This window comes from Temnothorax nylanderi, unplaced genomic scaffold, assembly GCF_030848795.1.
Source record: "Temnothorax nylanderi isolate EJ_2023f unplaced genomic scaffold, tnyl_v1.0 TNYL_tig0010_pilon, whole genome shotgun sequence".
Classification (NCBI taxonomy): domain Eukaryota; kingdom Metazoa; phylum Arthropoda; class Insecta; order Hymenoptera; family Formicidae; genus Temnothorax; species Temnothorax nylanderi.
The window spans coordinates 2,326,307-2,352,998 of record NW_027249072.1 but is presented as its reverse complement, the minus strand read 5'-3'; the positions used below and the strand labels follow the sequence as shown (position 1 = coordinate 2,352,998).

At 34.7% G+C, this 26,692-nt stretch overlaps 1 protein-coding gene across 2 annotated transcripts in view; it reads left to right on the top strand.

Moving 5' to 3' along the window:
* The window catches only part of LOC139787568 (nicotinic acetylcholine receptor alpha7 subunit), a 194,825-nt gene that overhangs the window by 38,767 nt on the left and 129,366 nt on the right, over positions 1-26,692 (top strand). Inside the window, exon 2 of one of the 2 annotated variants that reach the window (XM_071726750.1) lies at positions 18,935-19,077. The exons of the other annotated variant lie outside the window; for it this stretch is intronic. Within the exon in view, the coding sequence (XP_071582851.1) occupies positions 18,935-19,077 (143 nt within the window). The remainder of the gene's footprint in view (positions 1-18,934; positions 19,078-26,692) is intronic. 2 annotated transcript variants of the gene reach the window in all.

The following is a 26,692-nucleotide window of genomic DNA, read 5'->3' as shown; positions in this document are numbered from 1 at the left end:
CTCGGAGGAATACTTCCGCTATTCTGCCGGAATATGCCGCTTTACGCAGGATGTAACTTTAACGCGGGTCTACTTTCACATACTTGTGGAACTAACACAATATCTCATTGCGTATATATCTTTAAGAGAAAAAACTCTTTTATGCTAATTGAAAGGATGTCTACAGGATATTTCACATTATGCGAATTCTTTCTTATGAGATTTAAATTTACTGTTTTAAATTAAAATTTTGTTAGCATATGCGTGCGCGCATATTATATGCAACATATATTTTAAATATTTACTTTCAATATTAAATGTTGATAAATTTGATTTTATTTTAACAAAAGGTAAGTAGTGTCAAATGTAAAGATTGAAAAATTATTGATAATAGCATTTAAATTAAATCTTATTGTTTAAGCATGGTGGACACAGAATCTTTATCTAGAAAACTTAAAGATTTTAACTTCAATTTAAACTTAAAATTTATGTGATGCAAATAGATCAATAGCGATTTAAAATGCTTCTGTCGCAAATTGAAATCGTAATAATTAATTAAATAATTATTATAAAATAGCTTGAAATAAATGAGAGGTATTTTTATTACCACGGAAACTAATTATTTTCGGATTTCTTATCAAGTTGCAGTGTCAAAATATTTCATCTGTCTATTTTCTTATTAAGTTTTGAACGTTAAAAGTATTTATATAGGATCGTCATTTACTGTGCTGTAATAATTCTTATTTCGATATTGGATTGAGGTTAAGATACTGTCCAGAATAATGTTCGAGTGGACTATAAACTACAGGCGGACAACGAAATAAATATCGAGAGGCGAGGCGAGTAGTACTACTCAATGATAAGTGCCGGCATAGTTAATCTCTTCAGGTATAATTTTCTTTTTCCAATTGTAAATAGAAAGATATATCAGGTTTCATTTCTTCATTATTAATTGGATCTCAATCATTGGAAATAATTAAAAAATATATATTTATATAAAAACAGCGTAAAAAAATTATTTAAAAAAATTATAAATTTCATATTGTCATGAGGTATGCAAAATTTTTTTTAAACATGATATTTGTACATATGCTTCTGCAATATATATATTGTATATGTTGTACGTGGTCATTATTCCTAAAGAGATTAAAAGAATTATAGAGTGACATTTGCGGTCTAGTTACTCTAGTTATGTTCATGGCATGATAGCCTCGGAAAAAGCTTCGAAATATCATCGTCAGTTTAAAGTCACAAATAATTTTTTATAAATTTTTCTCGATCGATATAATTCAAATATAGTTTACTATCATGTAGAAATAAGGGGGGGGGGGAGATTTATATATAAAATTCAATAGGTATACTATTTAAAGTAGATTAAAGAAAACATGTACAAGATGGGACGAGACCTTTATTGCGGTTTGCTCGCTTTTCATTATTATTGTTGCAACATTATTATATGCATAAATGCAATAATGATATTGCGTAACATTATGCAAATTAGAAATTATTTTAATAATAGTTAAAAGAATATAGAAAGTATAATCTCAGGCTCTATTTGAGAAATTTAAGGGGATATTCTTGTCTAGAATTCTATTTTTAGAGGTGACTTTTAGATAGAATAAATTTAAAACTGTTCGAGTTTTTTTTCTAAAATTTTTTACACATATTTATTGTTGCTTTAAAAACATGTATAAATTTTGTTTAAAAAAACAAGTTTAACATGTGGTTTTGTACGCTCGAGCACAAATGGTGCGCCTCTGATTGGCGACCAGTGTTGCGGACGTTGTGTGTATCTGAAAAAAAACCCAAACATATTCTTAATCTGTATGAGTGTTGTGAGAGTTGGTACCAGAATTGAGTCGAAATATTTTTTTTTCTTTCTGTTATAACTTAAAAAGTTATAACGCGCTAAAAAGGAAAAAAACGTAGGAAAAATCGACACTCAACATTTAGCATGCTGCCATTTTGTAAAAAAAAATTTTTTTTGGCCGAATCTAGTACCAACCCTCACAACACTCATACAGATTAAGAATATGTTTGGTTTTTTTTTTAGATACATACAACGTCCGCAACACTGGTCGCCAATCAGGGGTTTTTTTTTCGCGCACCATTGTGCCCGAGCGTACAAAACCACATGTTAAATTTATTTATTTTTTCCAACAAAATTTATACATGTTTTTAAAGCAACAATAAATATGTGTAAAACATTTCAGAAAGAAAACTCGAACAGTTTTAAATTTATTCTATTCTAAAAGTCACCTCCAAAAACAGCATTTTAGACAAGAATACCCGGTTAAAAATATATTATGTGTTATGAACAAGAGAAGTTATAAGTTATAACTCATTATAAATTGAGGTGAAAATTAGAGTTGTTTCTCATGAGATTCATCGCTAATTTCAGAATTAAGTAATATTATAATTTTTTAATGCACTGAGATGCTCTAAATGTCTAAATTTGAGTGTTATGGAGAGGTACTCGGGTACTTATTATATTCCAACATCCAGAGATACAGGTTTACAAAGAGTATTGCAAGCAAATCATATAACTCTTAGAAAGTAACTTTGCCGGATATCTGTTAAGTTGGTGGTCAAACGTCCCAAGTTTCTCCTTCGGGAATCAAGTTTGTTCTAGGGATGTGTATCGTGTTGCCGGACACAACACACACATTAGATCCCGTATCACATACAGATATACTTTTGCGCGATGCGGTAATTTAGCTAATTTGTGTCACACAAGTACAGTTTTGGTTAATTTATGTAATTAAAAAGAACACTTACTAAAAAAACATCTCGAGTGTTTAAAAATTAAATATATAATTACGGAGATAATGAAATTACAAGTAATATGCAAATATAGTTTTCATTATCAATAACTCACGAAAAGGGAAAATTATTATTAAAGAATGTTGCAATGTATAATTTTGAATTCAAGTCCACTCGTATCGGCGTTTTATCGTTGCGTTATTTTTATTTATGACAATCGGTATTTAGAACAATGGGAACAAAACTGGAACGATGTTTTAAAATGATGAAAGAAGGTTTTTGGCTAATGTTACTGGGTCACTACGGATATTACATAATATGTTTGTTGATAAATTAGCAGAGTCTATTAAGGCAATCTACTAGGAAGCTCCATAATTCAAAATACCTCATATGACATAAGTTCTGTAATTTTATTGTGAAAGCACGAAATTCGAAATCTTCTTACCGGCTAAAGTGCTAAAGCGTAAAAGTCCTCCTTCATTATGCGCTGTAAATCGTTTATGGTTCCCTATCAACGGCCATCAGCCATAATGTAGTGATGGTTATTGATTCTGTACGCCACGTAATCAATACCTCGGATTATGGCGATAATTATAGTACAAGTTTATGTCCTGGCGAACGTTCACGTAGGAAATCGCATCTACACAGCAGCTGTTACGCCTCGGATGATCGCGTTAATAAGAAAAAGAGTGATATTCAGCAAGCACGAGACGTTCTCGAAGCAAAAAGGAAATGAAAATCGACCGACCAATCACGCGTATCGACGTTTGATATCGGCTGGATTAGATCTTTTCTGCGTCTGTCGTATGCGATATGCAATAAAACGCACGTTATATAATTTATTATAATTATTATTATCTTAAAATGAAAATTTTAATATTGGCCGTTTAAAATGCAAAATATTAAATATGAAGTATAAGTACCTTAGAGAGTACACCGCATTGTATGGTCGTCTTTACACGTGGCGCCACGTGACATAATTAACAGCGTTCTGTAACGTTAGGATGCAAGCGACGGGAAAAAAATTTATCAACCTTCGATGAGTTTATTTTTACTTGTAATGCGCAGCAGCGCTTTCTCCGCGATTTTCTTTTTCCTTGAGGTATGTGTTACCGTGTAATACATATATTATCTCGACCGTAACTTCTTCATAATACGAGTGTGTTTTATTCGCAAAGACCGCACGTGATATCATCGAACACTTCGTCGGATAGATAATATTTCTCTGACGTTTGTGTGTGGAGGTCCTCAATCATTTTTGCACGCTCGTCGCATTAGATATCGCGTCGCGACTTGCCTCGAAGTACACGTGACAACGATAAATCGCGCTGCCGTTATTGCCGAATAACTGTTCTACTCGTACAAATGTCCAGGTCGATTGATCGAGTTTATTGGGACAGAACTATTAGAACGTAAACCGGCAAAATAATCTAGTCTTTCTACTCCATTATACTATAAAGTAAAATATTAAATAAATTATAATATTTTATTAATCTTTTTTTCATTCTGCAAATTAAACATACAATTAATAATTTATAAAATATGATGCTTTTTTAAGAATAAGTTATAGAAATATATATCATTAATTGTGCGGAAGTATATTAAAAGTCGAAAGCGAAGGAAGAATGAATACGTGGCTGAGAAGATAGAGATAAAAAGTTCTTTTCCAAGTTTCCAGGAGTTTAATATTTTTTCGAAAATCTGATACTTCCTTGGAAGTTCTTAGTACAATGAATAAAACAACTCTCTCTCTCTGCATTTTTATGCAGCGATTTTCTAGTTACAAAAGTACTGCGCAACTCCTCACTACTTATTTGCAAAAAATATCTAGCGCAACTATTTATGGTACTACGTGCTATTGCTCGTGCTACGTAGGGCGGTATCGCAAGCCGTGTTTACGGTATCGTACAATATGTAACTGCATGTAACGGGTGTAACGCAAGGCGGTGCATCTTGTGGCACATACGTTGCAAGATTCAATCTTGCTTCCGGAATTAAATTGCGCGTCCTCGTTCTACATCCGTATCTTCCCTTCGAGCGGAAAGTTCCCCGTTTTTTGGCCGGCTATGCTGATTTTTGCTGACAACGACTTGTCTTGCAACATGCTAAAAGGCTTTCTCGTAAATAAATGTACGTTGAAAGATTGACGGGTCTCACTATGAATATAAAACCTCACTGTAAAAGTGTAAAGTAAAATAATAATTAAATGTAGAAGGAAATATTAGAAATTATGTTCACATTACAACTATATTAAACTATTACATTAATTAAATTATTACATTAATTAAAATTATAATATATATGTATAATAAAGAATATATGTATAATAAGGAAATATAGCAGTCATTTAGAGATATCATAATTATATTGTATAAAATGGATGCTATTAACTCTTTTCTTTTTTAACGAAATTAAGTTAATTATTTTTTGGTTTTTTATAACACTCCATTTGTATGTACGATGCTATGTATGGGAATGTGATCTAATTTCTTGGCAAAATGTACATCCATCTTTTCACACTTTATGTATCACGTGACAAGAAAACTTGATTTCAACGTGTAATAATTTTATAACGTGCTATACGGATGTATTTGCAAACTAGCGAATTTCTGTACATATATTTTTTTAAACGAGAACTCTCCGCGAGTTTGACAAAATTTCGTTTGTCAAAATTTACAAAAATTTGTCACTTGCAGCCATTAACCATAGCGTCGATATGCAAACTATTGAAGAGCACCGAGTGCGTGTAGTCACGGATCCTATCCGCTACGATGGTAATTGGAGCGTGAAATTTTTTGGTACTACGTACAACTTGAGCGTGGCACGTGGCGCTAATTCTTTCAGTAAACGGTTCATTGCAGCGTTTCTCTCGAGTATTGTCGACATAGGTAGCACTTTCCCCCCCCCCCGCATAATTCGTGCGATAAAAATGCAAATAGGATGAAGAGACTCGAATATCGTCCTCTTTTTATAAAAGCTAAGTATATATAAAATAACGCTAAAAGATCAAGTAAATAAAACGGTAATCTGATGTTGAGTATGCCTTTTTCTTACACGGTGGAATATATATGATAAAAAAACATAGCTTGTTAATTTTGTACACATTTTCTTTCGTGAATTTGGAATCGATCGTTTCACAGGTCACTTATTACTTTGCGTATATGTTACTGCGGTAAAATATTTAACTTTATTGTCAATTAAATATGTTTTACGTTCGTGATTAGCTAGTGGTAAACGGTTGCTGCCATCTTAAACCGCCTGGGAACATTTTTGAATTATACTCGCCGCGAATGGAGGCTCGTGAAACCGCCGCTAACTGTGATCGATACTACAGTGCCGCTGAAAGGACAAACTTACCACCGATGGCGGAATTCTGAAGTAATATCCGTGCCCACACCGGTTAAAGCTCGCCCGGTTGCGCAACACTGAAAAGCGCCTGATGATTTATTGCGCCATAGATACGCGCGCGATATACCAGGAAGTCATTGCGAAGTGAAATTTTAGGGTCACCTAGTCGATAAAATACTTGGCCGTTTTCCATTGCGTGCTCGAGGTGTCGATTGAACGAGATCTTGCGCTGATTGAAACAGCCCGCAAGTTCTCAACGTTACTTAACAAACGCGAATAAAAATTGGGCAAACATTATAGCAGAACCTCATTTGCTTTCCGAGTTTTTGAGCGAAGTGAATCGTCGCAAATTATAATATCGTTACTCGTATACGCGCGAGTTTTATGTTGCACGGATTATTTCGACAGTTAAAAATCGTTTTTCGTAGAACGACGAAGAATTTTAGTATAAAAGCTTTGTGTTGAGAATTTAGAAAAAAAATTGCAAAGTCTGTTCAAAAGCTATGTAAATGATTATTATTATCGCTATCGCGTACGATAAAACGCAATATTGTAATAAAATCGAATCGCGATACAACGATCATATCCCGGCGTCAATTCAATTCGATCTTCTTTGAATGTCCTGAGAGAATTGTTCTCTTCGTTCGAATAGATACGACGCGGATATTATCCCGTAGTCGTAGTGGATGAACATTTTTCCGATTACAGGGCGGACGAAAATGTAATGGCTTTCCACGACATGCTCGCGAAATTCCATCTACTCGCGTCGATGAAAATAGATAATTATAATTCCTCTGATGGCCCAATTTAACGGATATCTGCAAATTCTACTTCTATTAGAAAGTATGATCAATTGTAATCCAATGTCGTGTCGCGCGTGCAGACTTCCGTAAACTAAAGATGTAAAATAACATGAGAAATGTAGAAGCACAAAACTAATGGTCTGCTGCATATTAAGTTAGAAATACTATATTATTCTGGATTTTATTGCAGGTTAACTTCAATCAAAAATATTTAACAAAATTAATATCCAGAATTTTTTATTTAATTTTGACATAAAATTATACATATTTAAATTTATATTTTGGCATAAAACATAATTTATCATAATAAATGCAAGTGTGAAAACTTTTGTTATCGTAAATCTTAAAAAAAAAATAAAGGATTTACGTTTGCATGTCGCTTTTCTAAATATTTTATTTATCGCTTTATTCTATATTTTAGGATTCACGCTCGAAATTCGTTTGCGAAAATATTTGCATGCGCATTATGAGAACCCTCATCGATGGAATCGTTGAACTCGTTAAAAATCAATTACCGGTGAACGTTAGTCGGGAACCGATCAAGTTCGGTCGGCGCGGCGCTCATAATTGTAGTAATTTCGTCAAGTGTGGCACGCGATACAATAGCGTAGCTACGATTAAACGGCGCACAGTCGTTTCGGGCGGTTTATTTAACGGCGGGACTTCCCTTTCGCAAGCGACGGCGCGCCGCCAGTGTATTTAACGTCTAAATCCCGTGGGATTTTCAGAGAACGAAGGTCTCTGGAGCCGCTCTTCAGATCGTCACGCATCACTGAAGACGTAAATTGCGTTTATGATCTCGCTGGACGAGAGATGCTACGTTATTAAATTATTAACCACACGAGTGCACCTTTCACGATAGACGTTGCGATGGATTTATTAAATCCAGAATGTTAGAACTGCGATTATGCAAAACGAGAGGATATATTTTAAAGAAACAGATTAATGCAATAACACTTCTTAAATACTTTGATCGATTAATCGTTATATTTATCTAAAAGAAAGGAAATTACATGCGTACATGTTTTTCTTTATATTTCTGTCTTAATAAATTCTTTCCTTATTTTATCTTTTATTATTTCTGTATTTTTGTAAATTTTATTCGTTAATTGTTATGATAAATTATATTAAGCAAAACACATGACTTGTTCGCTTAAGAGTAATGCATTATCGTTGGCTTGTTTCATTAGCCATAGTTTCGAGAATCGTCGTGCCATCGACAATCGAAACTATCCGCCCCGGAAGTAATTAAACGGCAATGAAGCCGATCGGTTCCTGGTCACAAACCACCCATGCAAACATCACACTAACGAGAACGGAATTAATTTGGTTCATGTTACATTCGAGCTCCTTTTCGGAGAAACGTGCAGAGCGTTTAGAAAAATAATTAAGAAAGAATTTAAAGAATTTAAAGAATTTAAAGAATTTAAAGAATATAAAGAATCAAATATTTTAATTATATATGTAATTGTTAAACAAGTGTATCATGTACGCGAAAAGAACGGTTTTGATAAAGTATCTAAAAATTTAGCTAGATACAGATCTGAAAATAATTTCGTTGTACCATCAAAATAATTATGTAGAACACTCAAACTGATTGCTAGAATGTCAACATTTTTTACAGCATTATCATCATACTTCAGCGACCTATACTATAATTATTTTGATGGTGCAACAAAATTATTCAGCAAAACCGTTCTCTCCGTGTATGTTCATAGAATTTGGATCTCTGGTTAACATGCAGCGTTCTTGCAGTAAAAACACACTTTTTCGGAAATGTAAAACACGATGATGCAATAACGTAAGAAATATGATGCGTGTGTTTCATATTTATACGATGCAAGTAGAAAATGTGAACGTTTCCTGTCGCGATTGCGCGCGGTAGTAATTTTATGGATTACAATGCTTTATGCTTTTCGTGTGCTATGCAACAAGGGAAATTACAACGGATTTTCGAACTCGCGTATATAAGTCGACAAGAGGAAATCATAAAGGAAAATTTGCATATTATAGGATTTGCAATCTAATAAATGTTGCTTTAAATTACTTCGTCTTCCTCGACCTATTCTTATCTGATTTATTAGTAAGTTTGTCACAAAAGTAAGATGAAAATAAAGAAATAAAATTATCCATGCAAGGTACTTAAAATTAGATGTAAGAAATAATTATTTATTACTCGCCCCAATGTTAAACTGTAAGTTAAATAATAAAATCTAAAAGTTTGTCACAAAAGTAAGAGGAAAATAAAGAAATAAAATTATCCATGCAAGGTACTTAAAATTAGATGTAAGAAATAATTATTTATTACTCGCTCCAATGTTAAACTGTAAGTTAAATAATAAAATGTAATTTATGCGCATTGTAAACATTTGTTGTTGACGAATTTCAAGTTTTGCTCTAATTCCTCGTCGATCAATATCGTGGAGCGCTGAGTCGCTTAAAATGCAATATAGTTTCTCGCAGGTCAATTCAAATTAATACCGCTTTCAGTTCTACGAATGGAACTTACTAATTGAAAAGCTGAAGTTCATCTAAATAGTTCGAGCTGCTTTCGAATTTTGTAACATATATAATATCCACCGCAACGGCCAATGAACATCTGCGTGCTCCGTTGACTAATTCTAAATTAATCGACAACTCGGTTTGCGAGGTAACGCGGCGCAAAAGTTAGAAAGGGCCACCGAGTTGTTCGTGAAAATTTGGTTTGCATCAATATAAATAGAGCGTGTTTAATTAACGCCAAAAGAGCGTGCGAGTTGGCGTCAAATTGTAATTATAATTGGCACAATTGATAGGGCGACGATGAAGCTCGTAATTACAACAACTTGTTTATCGCTTGGATTTGTTTAACTATAGAGCCCTCTTTGTATACGATTAAAATCAAATTGGTCATTAAATGCACCATCAAAAATTCGAAATCACGCGAAACAAGCCGGTGCGTTACGAATACTTATTCATCTCGCGATTGCGATTTCAATGATATGGTCAAGGTCTTCACGAATAAAACGCGAAACAGAATGAATTGAAGATAAATAACTGTTTTTCCTTTAATTTGTAATTATAAATACTATACTAGAGTATAATTACTCTTACATTTCTCTAGAACGTAGCTATAAACTTAGAAATCTCAACGAGCTGTTCTAGATTCTAAAGTGAAGCACTTCTACGCTTGCTTATTCACATATTGTGCTAGTCACCTGACTCTAGTCACCTGAGGCCAATAGCTAGAAATCTACTTTGGAGAACATTCACGTCCTCTAGACGCGCGATCTCATCGTCGAGAGGCAAACTCGATCGCCGTGTGGTAAAGGCTCAAGTTTGCTGGCAAGAATTCCGTATACGAGCCACGAACTTGGCTGGAGAAGTATTCCGAGGTGCCTATGCTTACTAAGAAGATAACCCAAGGAGGAATTCAACTATCCTGGGAAAGATCAGATTCAAATCGTGTTTGCTATCTCCTACGAATATCTTCCCCTTGTATACTAAGATCTTTTAGAAATTCATCGAAATAAAGCTTGTCAGATTGACGCTATAACCGCGATAACGAGAAAGACAATAAAAAATCCGAATTGTTATGGTCTTTACATTGTTCATTCCATCGAAACACATGGCAGCTAGTCGATCTCGTTTTAATTGCGTACGTGATCATAAATAATTCGTGTTTAAGGATGCGACATCCGGGATACAATTTTCAGGTTAATCAACGGAGAAATGAGAAAAATTTTAATCGATTTGAAACTTTCGATTCACAACCAGTTTAGCGCAATAGAAACAAAAATTTACAGTTTGTACGGAAGCTTTGGGATTGCACGATAGGAAGATTTCCTTTAAATTAAATTACCGGTTTATTTGGAACGATCTAATAATTATTTTATACAATATAGTCGATTTCAGAAGTGATTAAATTATTTGAGTAAAAAATCCATCAAATTTTTTTTATAAAATATATATTTTATCCAATCTATACATATAACCTATTTAACCTACATATAATCTATATAACCAATCTAATCTAATTTGATGCAAGAGAGCAAGAACAACATTTATCGGTCAAGAATGTAAGAGGCGGGAATGTAATTGAAATGCTCGCAATTAAACAAATTTAATTTCCGTGAAATCAGCCGGGAATCGTTGATGCGCGATCGACGTCAACAATACAGGCGTCAAACTAGTAGATAAGTCTGCCACGTGCAGCTTCGCGATTAAAAAGTAATAATCGAGTTAATTAGTAATCGCGTCGATGATGAACTACGGTTGCGTCACGTAACAAGCCTTCATTATGTCGTGCTTCTGGAGCACGACATATCATAGGTACGTTCTCGATAACGATAGGTGTTGACCTATGAATGAATCCGCTGGAGCACGTATACGTCTCGTGGACGAAAACCCACCCCTCGAAACTCAATTATCATGGGCTCATTACAGATGTTTGCGAGAGTAATGAGATGCTAACGCAATCGCGCGAGTTCGTATCGGCGATTGTGATTTATTAAACGAATCGACCGCAATCGTGACAATTAAGCGTGCTGGTTGCAATTGGACGGTGCGATTAATCGACCGCCTGGTTGACGCAGCTCTCGAAACTCAGGAGCTATTTTATTGTCGCGATCGAATCGCGCCGGTATTAAATAGTGTTGTCGATATAGCGACAACCAGAGAACTGACCCTGGTTCTCGCAGTTTATCGCGCGAAACACAAATAAAATCCTCCCATTTTTATCTAACAAGTTATAGTATCAACAAAATCCGAATTATTTCAACTAAAAGTATGGTAAATTATTCACATGCATCTTTTATGCAAGATATATAACGAGAGTGATGCCATTGCGATTCGAAATTCTAAACTACCGTTTAGGTATTCAGTATACATGTAAATTCTATAGTTCTCGCGACAGCGCTTGTCGATGTCGCCAGTGAAAATTGACGCATTGATGTGCGTCATAAGCACGTATATAAGATGTTATTGCAATATCGGACCAACTTCAGGAATAAGTTCTCTTCTACGCTAGAACAACTAAAAAGGTTCAATAACGGATGTATCAATATACGTCAGCGAAACTTTCAGTTTTCCAAGTGCAGTTCAATAATGGATTGCTCCATTCATTTGACATTATCAACGTAAACACCGAAGACTCTACGCAAGACAGTCGTCTACATCGGTCATTTTCAAGTACTGTAAAACCAATCGCTCCGTAATCTTCGAGATCACGATGGACCTTACTCACATTTAGACTTATAGCTGAAGCTGTAAGTCTTTCTTATATTTGGAAAAAGTTAAATATCAGGATTATCATTATTTAATTCTACACGCAGGAGAACACTCTGCCTGCACATTTGAAATTAGAGATTTTCGAGTCGCTCGCAATCGCAATTGAATGGAGAAATTTGTCACCCTGCAAACTCTGTTTATAAGGGTCGAGCAATTGTTCACAGTGTTCACACGAATGCAACATTATGTCTCGCGCCATAATCGGTTGTGACATTTAGTATGACGACTGTAATCTATGTCGGCCGACGCAGCTGAGCGCCAACGACTGCTGGCTGCTGCGTCCCAACGGCGAATCTGCGTGTAAACCAACCGCAAAGTCAGGCCCAAATGTCAGGGTAAACCCCGCGGAATACGAGCATCCGTATACGAAATCACCGACGCGGTCGTTGTAATAAGATCGATTCGCATTGACCCTTATCTGCCGCGATCGCAATGCACAACGCCCATTGTGATATTCCAATTATTCCGTACTCTATGGCATTTGCGGACATCCACAATACCGTTCGAGAAGTCTCGGAAATACCCGTGCAATTCGCGTAAATTTCATATATCTATATATGTAGGGTACCAGAATTAATTCCGTTTCACCCAATTTTTCTTTAATTAACACATTCGTGTACATTTTTACAATTTTTTAATCTCTTTTATAAAATATTATATATCTCGATGTGTAATATTATAGATCTCGGCAACGCTAAATCCTGTAATTAGGATTTTGTTCGAAAATAAAGTAAGTTTAAAACAAAGTTAACTTGATATTAAAATTACGAGATAATTGAGGAATAATTTTTTATTTTCCTAACTCCTCAGTTGGACAAATCCCTGACTGGCCAATATTGTTATTGTTAATATTATCCAATGTAACCCGGCAACTTGATGAAAGATAGTTAAAATATAATATAATGCATATTTAGAGAGAGAGAGAACAAAGTATATAGATTTTCCAATAAAAGTGTTAAAACTAAACTACTTTTTATTATATTTTAGTAAGTTATCTAGTATTCAGAAGCGCAAAAATATTATGTTAAATATGAATAATACACGGAAAGAACGGCTTTGCTGAAGTATTTCAAAATTTAGCTAAATACAGATCTAAAAATAATTTTGTTGCACCATCGAAATAATTATAGTAGATCGCTGAAGTATGATGATAGTGCTGTAAAAAATTTTGACATTTTAGCAGTCAGTTCGAGTGTTCTACATAATTATTTTGATGGCATGCAACAAAATTATTTTCAGATCTGTAAGCTAAATTTTTAGATACTTCAGCAAAATCGTCCTTTCCGTCTAAAAATGCAATATTTAGAAAAAATATGAATATGAAGATAGAGGAGATTCACAGGAGATTGCGTATGTAAATTCTTCAAGTTTTCAATGAAAACTTGATGTAAAATTATGGCGTAAACGCGTATCGTAACGATAACAATTTCTCCTTTCGAAGAGGTGAATAGAACAACGCGTGGCAAAAAAGAGTAGATTGAAAAGACATTGTTTTCGCGATGTACAATGAATGCACTTTTCTGCAAGTGAATCGATGGTCGCGTTATCCACAATGAGAGACGTACGATATGGTCGTTTCCATGTTTATTGTGGGACCGCCAGTACGTGAAGCACGATTGGAAAATTCTCAATTTATGTGTTTGCTGCTATCATTACATTTCACATTCTCGAAATTCTTCACGATGCGCTATTCAGGAAAATTTTAAGGGATTACAATTGTAATTTCAAATTGTTGAACTCTAATTATTCACATACAATTAATTATTTTGCGGGATTTTGTAGATTTGTACCGTAGTATTATTAAGAAAGTTACATCGCTGCATTTTCCATTAGAATGCCATATATCAATCGCGAAACGTGACGAGGGTCTAACGAGGGAAAAAGTTTCTTAGCAATTCCATGATATTTTATTGCTTGTCGCCTTATCGCAGATTTTATGGGGGTATAGATTTATGGCGAAAATCCGGCATGAATAAGATACGGGCATGGACATTTTATAGCCTTAGATTTATCTCGTATGTGCGTTACCATGACGATGCCTTTTTTTTTATCGATAGGTACAAAAAGTCATGTTAACAAAAATTCGAACGCTTGTTCAGCTACGTAAAATGATGAATAAAAGACCATTTGTTTGACGAAGCATTAAATTCACATGTTCTTGATTTTTTATTCAGTCGTTCGAGTAATTTGCAGTAATATAAAACAATTGTCCACGATGATGTAAGTCGGAGCCTGATATTTCGAAAACTCGTTGTTGTTATTCTGTCAAGTGGAAAAAAGTGCAAAGTGATATTTCGAGACTCGTTGAAATCACGTGCGTTCATCTCTTGACATCTGCCGTTCGATAATACGGTAATATATCGTGTGTCGTGCGTGATGGAGCGCTTTTTGAGCGAATGTAAAATTTTCATAAATGTCACTGTCCTGACGAAGAAATGTTCCCGAAACCATTTTTCAAATTGTTTTTTACGCGGTAATCTTGGTTTATGGATTCCGACGTGATCTTTATTCATGCCTCGAGAGGAATATACTGTCGAGTCCCGCATTTACCACAATTCAAATCCTGATAAGAATTGTGTGAAAGCCGGCCTAAGGACCTTGGTTTCTTTACGCAGAAGTCTTATTAATATCTTCCTTGTGAATTCGTAGATCGTCTAAGAATTTATTAAGAAAAATACCCTTCTTCCCTTTGTTTGGTCTCTTCAAGATAAAAATAACTCGCTTCAATTACTTGTACACGAATTTAATTTAATTTCTTACAATTGTGAATATTCTGCTTTATTATTAATTTTTGCAACATTATCATATTTCAACTTTAATAACTGATAGTTAGATATTTATAAAAACTATACAAAGCAATAAAAAAAGATTTTGAAATAATTATATAAATTTCTTTTTTTATATCCTTCTTTCATAAAAAGATAACGAAATTTTGGAAAGATAAAATTCTTTCTTCGATATATGTATGTACCTAATTAATAAAATAAATAAACACGAGAATATAGAATAGTCGTCTTGGCCACAAGATTAAGATCTTTTTGCGGCTATCCAGGATCTACAATTCACATCATCAAGACGCGATATTATGGCTGCGTTCGGGGAGCGCGCTATTATCTTGCATCATTCTATCTTTATCGCTCATCAGGTGTAAAACAAGGATAGAATAAGCAAATAGCGCTAATAGCGCGCTTCCCGAATCCAGCCTACATATATATTCATAGACGTGTGTTTTCGCGATCATTTCTGGTTGAAATTCATCCTCCGGATAAAATCAGGTAATGTCTGGGTGTGTCAGCGATTCTTTTCTTCGTTCCGCGCGCGCTTGGCGTCATAAAACCGGTCGATCTTCCGAAAAACGGAATAAAATGCATCGCGCGACCGTAAACGTGGAATCTCGTGTGAATGGCCGCGTATGAAACTTAAAGGTCTTGCCCATCCCGAATGATAAATGTTATCGTTAAGCTGCAGCTTAAACTTGGATGAGAAATGTCGAGCGATTCAGTCGAGGTGATTGAAATATCAGGAACTCTTCTACTTAAAGTTTAGAAATAAAAAATAGAAATTTTATTTTTTGTACTTTAAAATAAAGACTAATTGTTTATTAATTAAGAGATAAATCATTCTGCAGTGTATAAAATCGAAAGTCTATTTTATAAAAAAATAATTTTATAAGAAATAAGAAAGTCTATTTTATAAGAAAATTGCAGTTAAAATATGTTAAAAAATTGAGATTTTGGTATATTGATAAAAATTATTTGACACTTTGTTATTGCTATTCAAATAATTAAGATAAAGTTTAAAATGCAAATAATTAAAGAAGAAATGTATTATTTGCAAACTCAATTTTGTTTGCTATATTTATCTCTTAGCTTATTTATGTAATAATCAACTGCATTTCTACTGCATTCTATACTCTACAGAATTTCATTTTTCATAAACGTAGAGGCGAACTTTATATACGCGGTATCTCGGTGAAATCTTGAAGTCGTGTTTGTCCCACTCCTTCTTTCTTTAACATTCATGAATTCAATTATCCACCGTATTTCCCAAGGATGCCGTATGTCTAACAATTTTACAATTTGGCTTACACCGTGGCGTTTTCGTTACATGCACGACAGAAATGGAACGATGCTGGACGAATAAAGAGAATTTCTCGAAAGCGCCAGGAAGAAACTAGCACGTACATTTTTCATCATTCCGCAAGAGGGTACGACAAGATGTCGCCAGTCGCCAGAGGAAATGCAGTCTTATCTAATACTTTGCATTCGTGAAATAGAGATAAAGATAGAGTCAAACAAGAATATCGCTAGCTGATGAAAATGTAATATTAAACTTTGGTTTCTTAATTGCGCACATTTTTCCAAAATGTTTTTTTTACAGTCGTAATTTTCATCAAAGCAAGGTGGATCTTTTACGAAATTATTGTCTCAACAGAAAGGATATCTCTCTCTCAGAATTATTAACTGGCGGAAATACAGTAGAGTAACTCAATATGTCACATTGATTTCATAACTTCATTATATAATTATAATGTATAATACTGTAAAATAAAATAATTCATTATCAACATTATCTCTGTATAACAAACAATATAATCTAATTCTGTCTACAAATCGCAATCCGATTTGGTTGTGACAATTATATTTATTATTATGGCAGGTATATTAATACTTTCATACTGAAATAATACAAAGATAAGTTAATTTTCTCTTATATGTATAGTGCCTCGATAATATTCTGCAGATTGCATTATGTACAAGGAGTCTTATTCCGAGATGCGATTGTTATCACGATGCTTACCATGCTCACGATTGTTACCCGTGCTCGTTACAAAAGGAACTTATGCAGCACGAACATTCGTGCTTTAATTATGCGTATTTTTTTTCTGGCCCCTGTCTGCGGATTCGCTTCGCGGTGCTTAAATTCACATCCTTGCGCCTTTGTTGCGATTTTTGTGGGCGAGCTACAATGTAAATTGCATATGTGTAATGCAAATTCTGTTCGTCCTCCAGCGGATAGACATGCGAGGAAGCGTGAATGCTAACGACACGAGTACGAAGTACAGCAAGATCTTACAGTTGTCAAATGGCAATTCTATAAGCTGTGAGAACAGGACTTTGCGTTAATTTCAATTGTTCTTAATTGTTAATACGAATATTACGGGTATCACTTTCTCTCGACTGCAGATACCGAACTAAAGAGAATGCTGTTTACTTCGGTAGACAAGACATTCGTACTTTTTATATGTAATAAAAAATAAAGATAAAGAATTTTTACATAATTTTCCGAGTAATTTTCAACTCGTTTATACTTCAAATATTATTTTATTTTGAGATTCGATTATTGAGATATTGGTAATCAGCGAATCTTTTTATTAGCTCTATATTAAATATAACGAATTTGCCAAAGAAGATTAAATAAAAACGAGGATATTGTCAAAAACTGCAATGCAGATATTTCGACATTGTCCCTTCGCGTGAATTTTGATTGATGGAAAGTTACCGTTACACTTGTTCGGCTTTAAGCTGGTTCAACTTTACGGTATCTTACTCCTTGAGATGTCGATAAGTGTCGATAAACTCCTACCGCAATATGAAACTTTAGCCCAAGTATCAGGTCCTCGATACATCGACTAGCTATTTACAAGCCCAAATACTTCACTAATCTGTGCATTAATCTGATTAATCCATTGAGCTCGGCTTGTTATACTTATTAATTATTAGAGAGCGAATTTTTAATACGATCAGCTATAAGTATAGTAATTCCTAATACTTAGACAGCTAAAAGTTATATTTATATGCTGTTCCGTCGACATGTTTTCCTGAAATAAAAGCAATAATAAATGCGTTTTATTTAACTTCCAAATGCAAATAAGAAAATATACGTAAAAGAGAAGATTATAATTACATATAACATTTTCAAGTCATTCTTGTAAAGTGTGTTAATTACGAGATTAAATATATATCGAGTTTCCTCAGGTAATAAACACGTTAAGATGTAGAAACTTTTAAGTCATTAGTAACGCCAACGAATTACTTGAAAGTTCCTAAACTTTATAAACCACAAATTTGTACTTTGACCAAACAAAACGTTTATATGTAATATACCTAATGGGTACGTAAAGAGAGAGAGAGACAGAGAGAGAGAAAGTGGCGAAGTTAAAAATAAATAGAAAGAGCGAAGGAGAAGAGACAGAACTGAGGAAATGCTGTGTAATAAAAAAAGCGGCAGCGTAGTCTAAAGGAAAAGAGACAAAAGGGGTGATTTATTCAAGAAAGATAAACTGCAGGTCGTAATGGTAGAAAGCGGACGAAGATGGGGGAAAACGAGACTTAGAGAGGGAAGGAGACAGGTAACAAGCGGAGACATGAGGAAGGAGAAATAGGGAAAGAGAGACGAAGACTTGGAGGCAGAGACAGAGGAAGAGAGAGAGAGAGAGTGTGTGTTCGCGAAGTTGTGTATTCGCGAGAAGTAGTCGAGAACTTCGGATTGGGGTGGCTACAGAAGCGATGGGATAGGTAGGTAGATAGGGTAGATCTGGACTCGCGCGGTCTCAAGAAGATAAACGTCGCTCGGACAGAACGGAAAGAGACAGAAAGAGAGAAAGCGAGAGAGAAAGAGAGGGTATAGTTATTCCTGCGTTATCCCGCTCCCATTTCTTGCATTTTCCCCGAAGCGAGGCGATGCGACGTCGGCGACGAAGGACTAGGGAGATCGTCGTAACTGATTGCGCGCAACTTCTCACTGACTGCTGATTGTGATTGGGCACACAGGGCTGGTAAGTGGCGGTCTCCACGAGAAGAAGCTGCTGAACGACCTGCTGGACGCGTACAACGTGCTGGAGCGGCCGGTGAGCAACGAGTCCGACCCCCTCGTGCTGAGCTTCGGCCTCACGCTCATGCAAATAATCGACGTCGTAAGTGCCTAACTATTTTCTTCAGCTTCTCCATCCGGTGTCGGAACGATTTTTCCCTCGGGCCTTCGACGTTCAACCTTCGGAGGCTCGTCGCGTGTCCCCCCACCCCCTTTCATATATTTTTTTTGTTACTCTCATGTGCTCTGTGTTTATATGTCTGAAAAAATGCAAATAATCTCTTTTGCACGTTCTTTACATATCTTACAGATGTTTTTTATATTTTTATATTATCTGCAATCTTTTCTTTCTGAAAGGACAGTGATAATCAGGGCAGCGATGCCTTCTGTTCATTCGTTTATTATTATTTATTATCTGATTAGTAAAAGTTTTCTTTTATAATCAATCGGTCTTTGAAATTTCAAGAAGGTTTTAATAATCAGAGTTCATTACTGGCATGCAATTTTGGCGACATTATAAGTGTATTCTATATTACTATGTTATTCATATAGTTTACTAATATTAATACTGGTGATGCACAAATTTAGCGCGCACCAGTACACATATCTTGTCACGAAGATGACACTCATATCAGATGACATGGCACATGTCAGAAATCTTGAATAGATTGTTGAGAGAAACAATAGTATATTCTTGAGCACGTTAAAACAATGTACCATATATATTTAGTTAACGTTCCTCTACTTCGTTTGCTATGTCTATAAATTTTATACTTTTTTAGCTCTACTAGACTAATTTTTAAAAATAATTTTAAAGATTAAGCTTATCAATCGGATTGACTTACGTGATTAAACATTTAAAAAGTTTTAATTAATAATATAATATTGCAAGATTTTTAGAATATTTTAGAATATAACATATTTCATTTTATTATTAGATTAAATCCTATCAAGTTCTATTATCTACTAAAAAAATGCGATTGATTACGTAGTAACGTACATTCCGTGTATAATATAAATTTACGTGTACATAAATCAGTGACGAATACGCGCATGTTTCTCTCTTTAATCACGTATATCTCCGGCAAAATGGCGTTAAAACAAAGAGCAGTCACTGTGATGCTGTGATTTGTAGACGCGTATCGGTGTAACATACAGCGTACACATCAACGAATAAAAGTATCCCCGAATTCCGAAGTTGCGGTACCAAGTTAGGCGCAGATGAATCGCGTGCACCGATCAACGTCACAGATCGACGCTCAGCATTCGCCTAGTTCCGTAGACACACTATAAATTGGAATAATAGCATCGGAATCGTCTTTAGAGAATCGCTCGTCTCGACTATTTGTGTATTTGAGCACTTTGGTAAAAGACTGTTTCTACTAGCTTCATTAAGCTCGCGTTTGTGTTTCTATAATTAATTAAAAGAGAAAAGATAGGATCTTGTAATTTCATATACATCAAGATATATACACGTATTCATCAAAACAATTAACATATAAATATGAAATGTCATGAAATTATAAGAAACCAGATCATTTTTTATTCGGATACAAAAATTGGTAAAAACATTAAGGAAAAATCGGCGTATTGATTTAAAAATTTGTTAAATATCGTTAATTAAAATTTTAACATTTTTAATCAGTAAAATATTTTAGTATTTTATTACTCGACATGTACACTACCGTTCAAAAGTTTGGAAGCAGTGCTTTTTTAAGAAAGACAAAACAGTGGTGCTAATACTTCCAAAGAAAAATGTCATATGAAAAACTTTACTGTCTGCTTTAACTATTCAACACAGTATTATTTGTTTCTAGTCATTTTCCAAGGGAGTATTTTATTTTAAAAATTTTATCGAGTGAACATGCTATGCCATTGTTCTGTTATAAAAAAACAAGTTTTCATGGTTTCAGTAAAATATAATAAAATTGTTATTTTTATATTTATTACATTTTACTCAAACCATGAAACTCAAACCGTGCACCACTGTTTTTTTTTTTTTAAGTAGTACTTCCAAACTTTTGCACGGTTGTGTATAAGTTGCGTACAATTTAACATATATTAGTTTCTTTTTAAAATGAGATTTATCAAGAATTATATTGGAACAAATTGAAAGTAATATCAAGTAATATCTTCATAAAAAGTTACTTAATTCAGCTATCTCTTTAGCATCGAGACTGAAGTGTATTACTCTATTCGTTCCACCATTTCCGCGGTTCGCGCTGATTCGGTGGCGAGAGGACAAACGGGCGGAGTTAAAGGACAACTTCCGCAAAGAGGCGATGACCGAGTCCCGCGTCTCGTATGCGCGAAACAGGAAGCTTTTAATTTCCGAAATCCGTATTGTCGATTGGGGCCGCGGCGGCGCGGCGGCTAGCTCTCCGATGTTACCCCACGGCTTACTCCCTTTCAGTCGAGAAAGGCAATATCGCCGGTCTCGTGGTGCACGCGTGGCACCCGAATATAAATAACGTGTGCGAGCACACGAGACGTGCATACACGCCACGCGCTATGCACCGCGCCGTTTATCTTCGACGTTGCACGCCGCAATTTTCGACGCAGCGCCAAGGGATGCGCGATAAACCACCGAGAAGGATATCGAGTGGCAGCGAACGCGGTATTGTGATCATGCTGGGTGTAATAATAATGTTCCGGTATTGATATTCGGAGAGAGCGCGTTGTGTTAATCTAACCCCGAAAAATTCAAAAGATTTATTCACCAAACCATACGTATCCCTCGAGTAAAATATTTCTCGTCCGATTATTTTTCAAAATAATATCAGTATATCCAATATCCTTGTGATATTAGTATATCTATTTATTAGCGTGGCTGTTTTTTTTATCACCGATGCATAAATGTAAAATTTCATGATAAGCAAAGATTATAAGTCACACCACACGTTTATATGCTTCGAGCACACGACACGGTGATTATTAAAATATGTAACGTCCTGTGATTTAAAAGATATTCGCCTCGCGGAATACAAATCAAAGTGTATATCTATGCACGTGTTGCGTCTAAATTTTTCAAAAGAATATGAATAAAAAATGAGCGTTAACTTCCGTTATCCCGTTATATATCAGACACGTATGTGGGTCTTGTGCTTATTACTTTTAAATTAGATTGTATCTTGCTTCAACCCCCTTCCTCAAATGTTTATTGCATTATGACCAAAACATGTACGGGTGTATATGATGTGTAAGTGCATGTGAGTGTCCGCAATGTATTGCGCTGGGGGATTGCTAAGCCCAAATGACTGCGCGCGGATCAGTCATCCCTGCGGGGGCTGCATCTAGATTGCACATCGCTGCATGTTGCTGCCATCTGCATCCCGTGCACTCATGCACACGTGTCACTGCCTATCGCTTCTGCGCATTCGGGCATTTCGGTGTATGCCATTGCGATCTCGCTGCGGATATCTATAAAGCCCTGGCCGTGCACGAAAAGTGCATATGCGAGATAGCAACTTATTCGGGGAATATATACCCGATAAAGTCACCCTGCACGCTAAGATAGATATTCACGCGATCTAACGACTCTTCTGAATGACGTAGAGTCACTTTGTAAGCACAGGAAATTCGACAGAAAGCCCTTTTAATATTCATCACTGAAAATTTCAGCATCTCGAATTACAATTCTGTCGAAGTAAAACTGAAGAATAAGGTTTTCTGCATGCAAACATATAAAGCTGAATTCGTGAGAAAGAGTTTCTAAAAAAGTACCTATTTTTGACGATACATTTAATGCAATTTATGCGTTTCAAGTTATTTGGTGTATTTGTAAATTGAGGAAAATCTTAGCTTTCATTGTAAAAAAAAGTAGTTTGTACCCTGCATGTAACGAACGTATTCTGATTTTATTTTCAAGCAATCAATAAGAAGCTTTTAATGTCATCGCACACTGAATTAATCGGCGGAAATTTAATTGTAGGGTGTCGGTGTGTGTGGCACGATATCGCTACTCATCTTCCTCTAGTCCGACAAGCAGGAAGAAACGCGCTTCTATTTTTTTCTATTTTTTTTCACAAAGATTCAGACACGTCTCACACGTCGGTACGTCACTGGGTATAAAAACGTTACTGTCAATAAATAAATATATGCAAAAAGCGCGCATATAGAACTCTCTGTAGCTATTGAGGAGTCGTTTATCTGAATTATCTTCAGACGTATCGATAAAGTCTCGTCTTCTTACCGGAATCTCATTGATTTTATATCAGTTGATATCTATAAAGTCCATGTATCTTTACACGCATTGTCAAGTATTTCACATATTTTTATATCTGAGAAGCGGAAGAACATAAATTCAAAAGCACCTTTTTTATGACATACGTCTAAAAAGATTTTTCATTTTATATGTATTATGAATAATCATGTTCAAGATGGATCAAATAAACGAGTTTTAATAAATTCCGCTAGGAAAAAACTGTATATTATTTTCAACAAATTTTTTGGTGTTATATAAACAAGACGTTATATAAACATGCTTTATTTTAAAAATTCCAATTTTTAGTCGTGTGGAATAACAATGAATTTTTTATTGTACCATTAACTTGTATTTTTTTCTCAATTAGTGATATCTAACCTTCATTGAATTTATTTTATTCTATAACTATCAGCTTGTTTTTCCGACTGCAATGATATAGAACCGAATTTTATTTTGGACTTGCTCGTTTTCTGCTTCTCAGGTGTGAAGATTCTATCTCGAGTAGACTATTGTTTCGAGTAAATTCTTTCGACAACATTAGGAGAAATCGATTATGTCAACATAAGAGAATCGATTCGGAAGCTCTTTCTCATGGTGCTTTGAACGCCATGGTGCTTGAAATCATGAACAATTTCGCTCTTGAAACGCCTGTTCGGGAGTGAGTTTCAATAGTGTTCCGCAGTGGAATAGTACTTAGTCCGGAGATTAGCCGAGTTTCAGAGCTCACTTGCAATGGCACTAACTATATCTCGTTTCTTCGGCCGGGCGTGTGCACGCTTGCTGCGCACTGGCGTTTCTCCGACGACGAAGCGGGAAGGAAACTCACGGTGTTATCGTCAATTCGCGCAATATATTTCGGCACACGTTCCCTTAGGGCTGCTTAGACTTATCTCATGATGAGTTTGTCTTGTAGATAAGCGTAGCTTAACAAATCGGCTGTGGGGGTATATCCTATTCTAGAGGCGAAAATAACTAGCTGCATGCACATCCACGATTTGCCGAGAGTCGGACAAGCGTCGTCATGTAATATATTATTATTAGGCTATTGTAGAGTTTACAACTCTCGGTGTTTGTCTTTAGCTAAGTGTTTATAGAGGATAAAACATGAGGACAAAGCCGCGAATGATAGCGGAATAAATACCGGAATGATTTACGACGACCATATAAGACGTTAACAGCACTTTCTCTTATTCAGATTAGAGATAAAATCTTTACGGGAAAATATCGAAAAAAGCCATCATTTCCTCTGCTATTTCTTAATTGTCAATATATTCTGATAATTAAATCTAAAATTTAGATTCTATTAAAGTCCATTTGAATTAATAATAATTTTTGCCTAATATGTGATAAACTAGAAATATTATTATATTTTATAATAAAAAGGAAAAGATGGACTTAGAACTTTACGTGAATAATTGATTTGATCAGAAAATATGACAGTTAGAAATTTGTATATAGTGAATTTGTTCCTTTCAATATATAAAAAATATCTTTTACATGACGATGTATAGCAAATAATAATAGAAATCTTGTCGTGTATTATATATTTTAAATTGATATGGAGAATTAAATTCCCAATCTTTTCTATTTCCTTCCTTATAGTCAATAGTAATGAATTGCGTTTCTTTTTTCGTTCGCTCGTGCCGTTTGTTACAATTAATCTAAACCGGAGCTTAAATAACCAATTGCAGCTGCGAAATCGATAATAATTCAAAGTCTTAGTGAAATCGAATTGGAAATTAAGCTGGAACGTGAACGACTTTCGCGATGTAATATAGAAACGTACTTTTGAAACAATACAATTAGTTTCTTTTGTTTATTCAGAAGCTGTGATATTATTGCGAATTTTACTTTAAAATAGTGACGAAGATTTCATCTTTTCTTTATTAAATTCGCGAGAATTCGTTTTCTTATAGCAATAAATTCGCGATTGTATAATGGCAGTCTTTTTACGGGTAGACACGCGTTAAAAATTTCACGAAGACTCATTAATATAAATATGTAGACATTTGGTATGTAGACATTGAAAAATATACATTACCGACATTGAAGAATTATTTTACACAAAATATACGAAAACGTTAAATCGCTCTGATATGTATTTAATCTTGTACAAAATAATGTTCTATTTGTTCCGTGCATTTTATCACATCGCACATTACGAGAAATTACATATCTTATAATTTTTGAATTAACAGCATACACTATTTCTTTTCATTCATCGTAATTATTCTCATTTGCTGAGTAACGAAAGCGTGTCTCACGTAGCTGCAGAATTACACGTACGTTAAACGCACGTTTCACGGGCATCATTACGACAGATCCAGATTCCCCGGCATGTTCTCGCATTAATACTCCGTGCATTTACGTCGCTCGCACACAAACCGGCGCGGCGCTTTCTTCGCTTCTCGAAGAGCTGAAATACTGCCGCGTTGGTTATACTTTGCGAAACGATTCTCGAAATGACGGCGATCTAAGTTATGGCATTCCCACAAGCGCGGGCAGGCCGAAGAAACTGCATGTTCGCTACATTTGCTCGCGTATCCTATAGAAGAATTTTATTTTGATCGTGTTTTGATCTTATTGTTTTTCTTATTGTTAGATGTATCTTGTTGCTTGATTAAAATTTTCTACTAAAAGGATATATACTAATGATAATATTAACGATTACAAGAGACAATTCAAATTCTCAAGATTTGTTTTACGTCTGAAAGTTGCTGTTTTTATCATTTATGATTATTTCAACGTGGAATATTTTATTACCTTATTATAAAATTTTTAATTAAATTGTCATATTTTTTATTTATTCTACTTTTTATTTGGATAATTTATCGCAAAAATAAAACTGCAATTGTCCGACAATTCAAAACGTCGTTATACATCCTGTTTTTTATTATGTACAATATAACTTATGGGTATGCAATATATCGATTTGTTCGCTCCGTTCATCGCGCACGCGATAAATTTTTGGCAAACGCAAAAATTGTTTTATCTGATAATCTAGATCGATTTTCGTGTGACGCCTGGCCCATTTTTATCTGTGGTTCTACATTATAAACGCTCCGCAATTTCGTGTCACGAATGCTAAAAAAACGTAAATACGTCGATGACAAGTGCGTTTAATTCATATAAATTTAGTGGAAAATTAAATAGTAAAAAACATGTTTCGCATTTTTGTTTTATATGTGACAACAAAGCAATTGTTGCTTTTACCTTATGGTTGCAGATTAATTGGAAAATATAAAATTTATCAATTTGTAAAACGGTTCTAAGTTAACATTTACTCAATTAGATTTATGTTGTATTCCTCATTTGTTATAGGTTTTTAAATAACAAAATCGCCACTTTTCAAGTACATTTTGTTCCTTGTCGCAATAAATTATGGTTTTAGATAAATAAAAAATTGCTTTCTTGTAATTTTACTTAACAGAAATAGGTTCCATCATTTCTAAAAAATGACAATTGCCGAATTGTTTTATTTTTAAAATAAGAATGTGATATAATAAATTCACAT